The sequence below is a fragment of the Nannospalax galili genome, unplaced genomic scaffold (genome assembly GCF_000622305.1).
Source record: "Nannospalax galili isolate Female #2095 unplaced genomic scaffold, S.galili_v1.0 scaffold18, whole genome shotgun sequence".
In the NCBI taxonomy this organism is placed as follows: domain Eukaryota; kingdom Metazoa; phylum Chordata; class Mammalia; order Rodentia; family Spalacidae; genus Nannospalax; species Nannospalax galili.
Genome location: NW_008346548.1, coordinates 10,678,070 through 10,688,691, shown reverse-complemented (window position 1 = coordinate 10,688,691; position 10,622 = coordinate 10,678,070). Strand labels below are relative to the sequence as shown.

Here is a 10,622-nt window from a genome sequence, read left to right as displayed (position 1 = left end):
TAACATAGCCAGATAATTGCTCTTGTGCTAATAAATAAAAATAGTTATAATTCAAGAAACAAGGTGCTGCTAGGTTTTAGGAAGTACTCTGAAAGTTTCTCTAGTTGTGAGCAACCACTATGATTAAAGGACATTAACTGCCTCCTTCTAAAAATGCTTCAAGGTGAACATAATATCCCTTGCTTCTAATTTGGTTAATGCACATCTATACCACAAATATAAATGTAAGTGGTAAAACAGGTGTTACATGTGAGGCAGCATTTTAGGACATCTTTCCTGTGTTGTCCTCTGTCTTTGATCCAGGGGTTGGTGGTTAATGTATCACCTCAAATATTTTTTTCCTCCCAGTTTAATAATAGATGATTTTCACTTTAAATACAACCTCTTGAATTCAGGGTCTTCTATTCTATAAGGGAAGACTTGCACAATTAGTGCTGAAAATGTAATTTCTTTTTTTTTTTTTTTTTTGTCCTTATCCAATTTAACTGAGGAGCTTGTCCCATTATGATAGTTTTGGTCTATGGCCAAATCTCTTGGTCTCATTTTATCAAGAAGCTATAACTCTTAAACTAACAAACATTACATGGTATATTACATGGTATTAAAGTAACAAACATGGTATTCTTAGTTCATGAGTTTTATTGTGCTTTGATTATTTTTAACAATAGTAGTCAATTAAGAATTCAGGCATGGTAGTTCACACTTTTTTAATATTTTATTTATTTTTTTTATGTGTATGTGTGTATTGCCTGTGTGTCGGTAAATGCACCCGTGTCATGCAATGCCCGCAGAGGACAGAAGACGCTGCCGGATCCCCTGGAACTGGAGTTAGGACAGTTATTAGCTGCCATGTGGGTGCTAGGATTCAAACCCGGGTCTTTCTGCAAGAACAGCCAGTGTTCTTAACTGCTGAGCCATCTCTCCAGCCCCGGTAGTTCACACTTTTGTGATTCAAGCCCTTGGGAGGCAGAGGCAGGAGAACTGCCACAAGTTCCAGGATGGTCTGACCACAGAGTGAAACCCTGTCTCTGCAACAGTAACAAAATTCAGTTTTGACAGTGACTCTGGCAAAAGGCCGATAGCACATTTGTTTATCCTAACTAACCCATGAGACAGTTGTGAGCAGTTTCCTGCATGGAAGGGACTAGGGTTGGGGAGGGTGGGGGAGGGTGGGGAAAGCAGAAAGACCCAAATTGTCCTTGAAGCTGAAATGCCTCATTTCATAGAAGGAAAACAGTAGTTACTAGACAATTTATGAGCTCTGATTAAATTAGGAACATAATCCAGTTGTTTCCAACATTTCAAGATCCTCTTTGCTTTATTGCTATTTTTGCAATAGACTTTATTAGAGAAAAAGAAGAATGAAAAGCTGACAGCTGCTTCCCAACCTGCACAGCCATTGCAAAGACTGCCTGCCCAGTTTGTGGGGACTCTATTGACTGAGTCTTGATTTTACTGTTACACAGAGATTATTTTGCTCATTTTTCACCATGGCCTATGGAAGATTCTTTTCCACTGTCCTGCCTAGTGATCTGGGTTCCCTTTCCCAGCACAATTCTGGGAGTTGTAATCCAGTGTTCATTGTGAGCCATGAGCAGCCAAAGGCTTTTTCAGGTCTGTTAAGTGCACCTATGTGCATGCAGGCAAAGCACGCATTAAAAAAATAAAAATAGGGTCTGGAGAGATGGCTTAGCGGTTAAGAACACTGCTTGTTCTTGCAGAAGACCCAGGTTCGAATCCCAGCACCCACATGGCAGCTAACAACTGTCCGTAACTCCAGTTACAGAGGATCCAACAGCCTCTTCTGTCCTCCATGGGCATTGCATGACACGGATGCACTTAGCTATATGCAGGCAATACACGCATCCACATAAAATAAAAATAAAAATCATAAATTTAAAGTGAAAATAATTGTGTGGACCTCTCATACAATAGTAATTGTAATTGTGGGGTTTTAATTTCAAAATTTTGCATTTTTTTAACATTAAAGCTAGCATAGATTCCATTTTTCACAATAGCATGAACAGACATTTGGTAATAGCAGCAAATATACATGTGTAATGTACCGTTTTTCTTGAGTCCACACACTTAGGCTTGATGTATAGTCTAGAATTCCTAGGTAGTATGCTCCAGCACCTCCCTCTTCCCCCTCCCACGTCCCCTCCAGTTAGCCTCCAAAGGCTTCGTTATATACATCTCAGTGCCCCTCCTCTACCTGCTTCTCCTTAGTTTTGAAAATTTGTGTATTTAGTCAAACCAGAGTTTGAAACTGGCTGAACACATTTACTTTGTTTTAGAACATTTCGAAACAATGACCTACAATAGTCCTTTTTCAAAAACTGACTTGTAAAAGCTGAATTTAAAGAAGTAAACAGAAAATAAAGGAACAATAGCTTTCTGAAGAGCAGTGCTTCTCACATGGCTTTGAGCCTCAGTACTGAGTGTTTGTTTCATTTCATTTCAGGTACACACTTTTCATCGTGTTGTACCCAATGGGAGTAGCAGGAGAACTACTGACGGTGTATGCAGCTCTGCCCTTTGTCAGACAGGCTGGCCTGTACTCCATCAGTTTACCTAACAAATACAACTTCTCCTTTGACTACTATGCATTCCTAATTCTGATAATGATGTCCTACATTCCAAGTAAGTAAATAGTGCATATGTTTATGTTTTAAAAATTGACTCCACAATAACTAGAGTTGAATGTCTTTGTCTTTGCTCTATATCTAAGTAAAGGTTAATTTAATTTATTGGGAGCACTTTGGTTTTTATTGACTGCTGACTGAAAGGGAATTTTCTCTGGTAGTAATTGAGTAAGGATGAACTGTTCTCAGTGCAGCTGCCAAAATGCAGCTGTTCTTGGTGGTGCCTTTGAAACAGTGAATTTGAGGACAGATAAACTCTGGGTTGGGTAGGGCCAGGAGTACTGAGTAGAAAACAGAAAAGCCATTAAAGGTCTTACCTTGGCTTTATTTTCCTGTCTCTTGAGAAATGCTTTTTGTGGTTTTTGAAAAACATTGTATAAAGCATTTTTACATTCCTTGCTATATCAAAATAGACAGTTTTACTTCATTTTTAGAGATCAGTGGCTGACTAGAAACAACAAAATAAAAACAGATTTATTTTTCTACATTTCTCATTTTCTTGTTGAACACTAAAACCCTCTGAATGGGACACAATGTTCCCTTCTGTGTGGTTGCCAGTTACTGTAATAGTGCTGCTGAAGGTTTAAATACACAGAAAATCAAATGTACCTCTGAGCCCACAGTGGCAGAGCAGAAAGTGCAGTTGGACGATGCTGTAAAAGGTAGTTCTTGTTGCTGACCACGGAGAGCAGTCTTCTTTCTCAGATTTTGCTCTGTGTGACTCCTATGATTTCTGTATTCAAAAGGCGCTGTGTTATACCCAAGGACATACAATGGTAATGTTTCTTCTCGTCTAGCTATTCCTATAGCCACTGAACCTGTAAATGTTAATCTATAAAGTCTCCTTTAAACCCCCGTTGGGTTCAGACAGGAATAGATTTTTTTATTTCAGCCCTCAGCATTATCTGAATGAGTCACCCTAATCATCCCAAGTGACATGTTTGTGTCCTTCTGTGGAAAATTGCGTTTCATGCATTGTGAGAAAAAAAGAAGGTCCAGATTTCAAGTGAACATTTATCTTAGAGAAAGTCTTGGATGTAGTCCTGCTTCATGATTCATTTTTGCACCCTATGCATTACCAAGTCCTCCCCTTTGATGCTGGAACCTAGCAGCTAAAGGCCAGCTCTCTTTAGACATAAAAGGTAGTTGATTTTTAAACAAAAGGCAAATATGGAGGAGTAAAAATGTATAGAACTCAAATTAACATAATTTTGCTCCCCTAGCATTTCATTTTCCCAACACTAGAGTAGCAAGGCACCCAGAATAGCACCCACTAGACTTCATGGGATTTGTTGCCACTCCACATGGTGTTGGAATAAGCAGAAAGTATGAACCACACTATACGTCTAAAAAGGCAGGGAGGGTATCATGAACTCACACCTGTATGAGAACTTCCACACTGATGAAAACCCAGGGTCCAACCTCACGTTCCCACCAGCTTTCCACTCTGTCTCAGAGGAGCACTTCACTGCAGGAGCAGTTCCCAAGCAGCCTCAGTCTGACTACACATACCAGTCTTTTCTGTGCCTAGTAGCCAGCCTTGTCATGCCTTCCTGCTGCCCTCTTGCTTAGAGTGACAGGCAGATCCAGCAAGGCAGCCCTCCATTATAATGAACCCCTGTTTCTGTAGTGTGACCCTGCTGACAGCCACAGGATATTGCCAGTGGGAATTAAGGTACACATAACCATCTTCCAGAGGGCATAATGCATGGCCTCTACACTTAGCCTCCCTAGTGCTTTCCTCTGACCTTAACATGAGGCCAGCACCACCCTCTGTGGTTGGGCAGTCACTAAGGCAGCCAGTGAAGGCATCCTCCACATGCTCAGCTCAGGAAGAGTCCCTTTCCTAAAGGAAAGCTTGTGATATAACGAGCCCCGCATTTTTAAATGATTACAATTAGCACTCCTTATGGCTTAATTATATCCTTACTTCCAGGTTTTAGATTATAAGCTTGTCAGATTTTCTGGCTTTCGTACCAAAATAGTTCTGTCACTATTGAATTCTCTGCATAAGCTGGGCTTTTTCTGTGAATAACTTCCTCCCTGGAAATAGCAAGTAGAGTGGCAACACGGCTCAGTACTCAGACCTCCCCCCATGGCTCGCCACATCACTGTGGACATGGCCTAATGCCTTGGAGTACTTTGAGGGGCATCTGAAATTTTATCAACTTAGAATTCATTTGAAAAGGAAGAAATTGTCCCAAGAGAGCTGGCGATAATAGAAACCACCAAAGTTCTGGAACCAACCGCAGAGCAAAGTAAGGATGCCACCAGAGTCAAGCTTGAACCGTTGAGTTTATGGGGGTTTCTTCCAGGAGTATGGGTGAGGAGTTACAGGAACAGAAATGACTCAAGAGACAGCTGCATCACCAAAAGCTCACCCCAGCATGGGTGACAGCTCGTGAAAGCTGGAAACCTGGAGCACTGCACAACTCTCAGGCAGCTCAACAGGCTGGAGAGAAGTTTTCAGGTAGCTCAGTTGGTCTGAGTCTCTTCCAGACAGCTAGGCTAGTCTCTGCTTCTTGCAGATGACTGCTCTGGTCTCTCTCTGCCTCTTCTAGGCAGCTCAGCTGGTCTGAGAGGGTTTCTCAGCAGGCCTTAGGGCTTGAGGAGGGGGGAACCTAGTGAATCTGTTCCATTGCAGGGACTTCCTGAAGCTTTTGAGTTGTTTACTTACTGAGTTTAAGGAGCTTCCCTGTAGAATGGAGTACTTGACCTCCCTTTAAAACATTCTGTGTCAAATGAGCTTCCCACTTCCCTCCAAGATGGAAGATTTTAACTTGGAGGAAATTACTACACATTGAGGAGGGAAAGAAGGGTGTGGTGCCCCAAAGACCTTCTCACCTAGATTTCTTTATGATGATTGAATTTCCTGTTTGCAGAACCTTGTGAGGCCTAGGTTGCTCAAACCAGCATTTCCCAACTGGGCATTTGCGTGGACAGTTCTTAGTTGGGGGTGTTTTTGCATCCCTCGTCTTATAGGCTAAATGCCAGTAACTCCTGCCCCCTTTCCAAATATTCCCTAGGAAGACATTACCTCCTGATCATTTAAGGACCCTTACTTGCTGAGCATGGTAGCACATGCCTTTAATCCCAGCACTCAGGAGGCAGAGGCAGGTGGATCTCTGAGAGTTGCAGGCCAGCTAGGGCTACCTAGTGAGACCCTGTCTCAGGGAGGGAAAAGGCAATTTAAGGTATCCTGTGAAATGACCAAAACCAGAAGACTGTCCAGTGCCTGATGCCTTGCATACTGGCTTCCTTTCTGTAGAGGCTTTTTGTACATCCCAACCTGGCTTAGTTACATTTAGGTCAAATGTTTTCTCTCTCCTCTCCCTCCTCATTTTTGCTGATCACAGAACCACCTTTCTCAGGAAGGCTCTGTGGCATCTTGACTGGTAATGGTAATAACAATAGTGTCTGCCATTGCATTCCACATCACTCTCACCCTCGGCTGAAACGGGAACATCTCCATGTTGTTCCTCCTCCTTCAAGCCTGTTTCGTTGCTTACATTGGTTATTGGATGAGAAAATAGTCGGAGCATCTGGAAGACCATGTGCTTTAAGTAGAACATTAGAGTTATTTTTGTTTGGTTTTCAGATTTGGTTGTTGGGTTGGTTTGGATTTGTTGTTGTTTGTGTGTTTTTGAGACATGGTCTCAGTATGTAGCTCTGGCTGGCATGGAACTCACTACGTAGACCAGGCTGGCCCCGAACTCAAAGAGATCTACCTGCCTCTGCCTCCCCAGTTCTGGGATTAAAGGCATTCACCACCATGCCCAGCTATAACATACAGTTTTTGGGGGGTTTTTTTACTTTTATTTTATGTGTATGAATGTATTGCCTGCATATATGTCAATGCACCTGTGGTGGCCAGAAAAGGGCATCAGATTCCCTGGAACTGGAGTTGTGGACAGTTGTAAACTGTCATGTGGGTGGGTGTTGGGAACCGGACCTGGGTCCTCTGCAAGAGCAGTCAGTGCTCTTAACCACTGAGCCATCTCTCTAGCCCCTAGAACATAGAAACATAGTTTCAAAAGATTAAAAAAAAGAACTTCAAAGCCAGATGTGGTGGCACACACCTGTAGTCCCAGCACTTCAGAGGCAGAGGCAGGCAGATATCTGTGAGTTCAAGGCCAGCCTGGTCTATATAGTAATTCCAGGTGAGCCGGGGCTACAGGGAGACTCTGTTTCAAAAAGCCCCCCCCCCAAAAAGAACTTCATTGGCCACTTTTAAGTGAATTTGTCTAACATGCTCACTAGCATTCAGAACAAATAGGAATAGCGGGCATGGTGGCATTGGGAGGCAGAAGAGCGGATCTCTGTAAGTTCCAGGCCAGCCTGGTCTACATAGTGAGTTCCAGGCCAGCTGGGACTATGGGGAAACTCTGTCTCAAAAAGACTGGAAAAGAAAAGAAAAGGAAAAAAAAAAAAAAAAAAAACCAGAATGAATAGCAATAAACAGTTTAAAAAAAGATCTCCATAACCAGTTCTTCTTTCTTTTCTTCCAGTTTTTCCTCAGTTATACTTCCACATGATACACCAGAGAAGAAAGGTGCTTTCTCGTACTGAAGAATACAAGAAGTTTGAATAGCTCCTCCTTTCCGCACCAGTCCCTCCCAAACCAGACTTTCAACGATCAAAAAATGCTGCAGACTTTTTGAGTTCCCAGTACGTTTCATAGAAAATAAGTAAGAATTATTTTTAAAAGTATTAAAAATAAAATAACCAAAATCCAGTGTCACGTGGGCCTGGGATTTTATAAAAAAAAAAAAAAAAAAAAATAAAAACACTTAAAAGGCTGTTACATAAAGCATCCCAGCCAGTCCTTTGAGCATGCTCTTCTAACCACAAGTTCCCAGTATTTATGATGGCACTAGAAAGGGGGTTGGAGTTTTATCTCCTCCTATGTCCTTCATGTATCTGATAAAGACCTATAACACTATACACTTGAGAGTTACAGTCTGAGTAATGAAGTTGTTCCAACTGACTGCCCAGCTTGCGGTAGACATTCGGTTTCAATCTGTAGTGTGTTTAGCAATTCCCTTCTCAAGTGCTTGACTGCATGCTGGAAACTCTTTGTATTTTTGAAGCAGCAATTTGTTCTCTGGAATGCTCTGAAGTTCTGGCTGGGACCTAGCCCCTCATATCTAGTGAATGAGTTATAAAATGTATATGCCTGTGAAGCTTTGGGGTAGTGCCTATAACCAGAAAACCCTTTCATTTGTTTTCAATTGAGTCATTACTGCCTGCCACTAAGAAACGTGCTTGAATTTAATAAGTATGTGTATACTGTAAAGAACTACCGTACCTGGAGCTCACATTCTAATAAATAACAGTGCGAGAGGGAAAGCTCAATGGCTAGCAAATGGTAAGTACTTCCCACGGTATTGTGCTCGGAGCATGTCTGTGTATTGGCCAAGAGCTATTCTCATCTGCAGACTAGAAACCCACCTCATCACATAAGGAGTAAGGAAATCTGTTATCAAAGGCACTTGGAAGGTATTGCTGTACCAGCATAGTCCAGAAAAGCATTCTGAAATAAATTTGTATACAATTCTACTTTAATTTTTTACTCTTCTGTTTAGATACTTTGTGGTCCTATGTTAATTCCCACCAAGTTGTGAGTCCAGAGAGGCAGCATATGTTCTAGGATAAGCAAAAAGCATTATCACCTCCACATGTCAGAATCACCCATCAGTTTGGACGTGCTCTAATAAATAATGTCTTAATTGTTTAACCATGCATTTAGAATCCCTTAGGAAAGGCTTGGGGAAGACAGGCAGTGCCCTAGTCACTGCCCAGGTCTCTGCTCCCTTTCAGGGTACTCAGTAAACTTCAACTTCTTTTTAAAAAAAAAAAAAAAAAGGTTTGGATGAAAATGCAAAACCCAAATTTAGAAGTGCACAAGATTTTAAAGTTTTTTCTTTCTAGAGCCTATTTCTTCTTTTTTTTCTTTTCTTTCTTTTTTTTTTGTTTATCTTTAAGACTTTAAAAATCTTGCCATTGTCATTTAAAATGTAATTGTTCATATCAGAAGACTATAATGAAAAACTAAATTTTCAAGCGCTTATTTTCATAAGCGCTTGAAAATTAATGCAGGCAGGTGTGTAATAAATTATTTTTTAATTGAACATTAAATTCTGCTTCAAGTCAGCACTGTTGGGTGTGTTGAAAATTAGAATCTATTCTTGTATTTGATAGACAAATATGTGGGAAAGATTATTTTCGTGCTTTTTCTCCCTTTTTAATCTTCCAAAGTGTATTTCCACTGTAAAATAGAATCAACTTGAGTTATATCAGCATTATTACTTTATTTGGTTAAGATTGTTAGTCATCTTTGGAAGGTTTGCAGAAGATGCTGTGAGAAACACAAGCATGTTGGACAGAGCTCTGTTGGGGGCTTCCTGTCATGAGAAGTTCTCGGTCACCTGAACTGCAGCAGAGTGAACTTTGCAATGAAAACACAGCGAACACTTTCCTTCTCAAGAAGGATCTCAACTCTGCAGTGTTTTTGGACATCAGCCTTTAAAATCCATACAGCAGATGAGTGAGGTGGTCACTGTCCTTCAGTGACCTTGCTCAGTAACTGGGTTTTAGGGTTTTTTTGTTTGTTTCATTTTTTGTTTCCCTTTATATTTGTCCCTAGCATGAATTAATTTCCTCCCTTTGAAGCACTGATGTTCTTTTATATATTGAGAACATCTAACCCCCAGATATCACAGATATTCACAGGTGTGAATGAGGAAGGTGATTTTCACTGGTGTTTTGTCAGATTTAGCAGTTTCATTTGAGAGCATAGTCGAAGTCATCATCTTCTCAGCACTAACTTGATTGCATATTTCAGATCCTCCCAAGGGGCCCTCTTCTGATGGAAGCCTTCTTTGAGGTGCACAGCAGTTTTGTAGGCTCAGGTTGCTAATCTGCATCTTGCTGTGCTGTTTGCTGAGGTTGGGATCACTCATAGCACATGTCTCCACCACTATCAAAGCCCCCATGGAGCTAGCACGTAATAAAGTACTATCCTTCCAGATGAGGAAGTTCCTCTAAAGCAAACTTAACAAGAAGGAAGAAGCAGAGCTAGAGAGGCAAATGAGATTGTGCCCTCACTTTCCACTTGTGTTTGTTATTCATTCTAATTAGAGCCTGGCATTGATGTGGTCCAACCTGAAAATTATTTTCAGTTCTGAGTTTCAGATACATCATTATAAAACAAAAGTCAGTACATATTTCTCCTTTGAAATTTGGGTAAAAAAAATTATACAACCATATATATAGTCATTTTTGTAATTTTCTATGTTGTGAAAACCAAAATTGTAATTTTATAAGTCTTTGATTCACTAAAATTATATAATTTAAATGTATTTTTTGTATATTTAGAAATAAGGAGTTCAAAGACTATGCTTAACTTTCTATGCATGCATTTGAAAGCGTTTTTATCTCTTATTAATGTAGTAATAAGTTATATTCATAAAATACTGATCTGTGTTGCATTTCAAAATAAACTGGTGTTTGTTCTGCCTGGATCTGGTTCGAGTACTGTGCTGCAAGAATGAAGTAACCTAAGTTCTGTTATGGGATCCAGCTTTTTGATGATTTTAAAAATCTGCGTCTGTTATACTTAATGGTTCTATTCTTTTATTCATTTATTTTCATGTTTATGTGCATGAGTGAGTGTTATGCCTGTGTATGTGTAAGTGCACCTGTGTCATGCAGTGCCCTTGGAGGACAGAAGAGGGCGTTAGACTTCCCTGGAACTAGAGTTAAGGACAGTTGTTGAGCCACCATGTGGGTGCTGGGATTCAAACCTGGGTCTTCTGTAAGAAAAGCCAGTGCTCTTAACCACTGAGCCATCTCTCCAGCCCCTTAATGGTTCTATTTTTATAGGAAAAGGGTTTTTTTTAAGATTTATTTTTATGTGTCTGAGTGTTTGGCCTGCACACATGTGCACCACATACATACATTGCCCCCAGAAGCCAG

General features: G+C 40.6%; 1 protein-coding gene across 1 annotated transcript in view; it reads left to right on the top strand.

Annotated features, from left to right (window-relative positions):
• Hacd2 (3-hydroxyacyl-CoA dehydratase 2) overlaps positions 1 to 10,168 on the top strand; it is a 125,615-nt gene extending 115,447 nt beyond the window's left edge. Inside the window, exons 6-7 of the mRNA XM_008842957.3 lie at positions 2,465 to 2,643; positions 7,154 to 10,168. Coding sequence (XP_008841179.1) covers positions 2,465 to 2,643; positions 7,154 to 7,236 — 262 coding nt within the window. The 3' untranslated portion in view covers positions 7,237 to 10,168. The remainder of the gene's footprint in view (positions 1 to 2,464; positions 2,644 to 7,153) is intronic.
• The last annotated feature ends 454 nt before the right edge of the window (positions 10,169 to 10,622 follow it).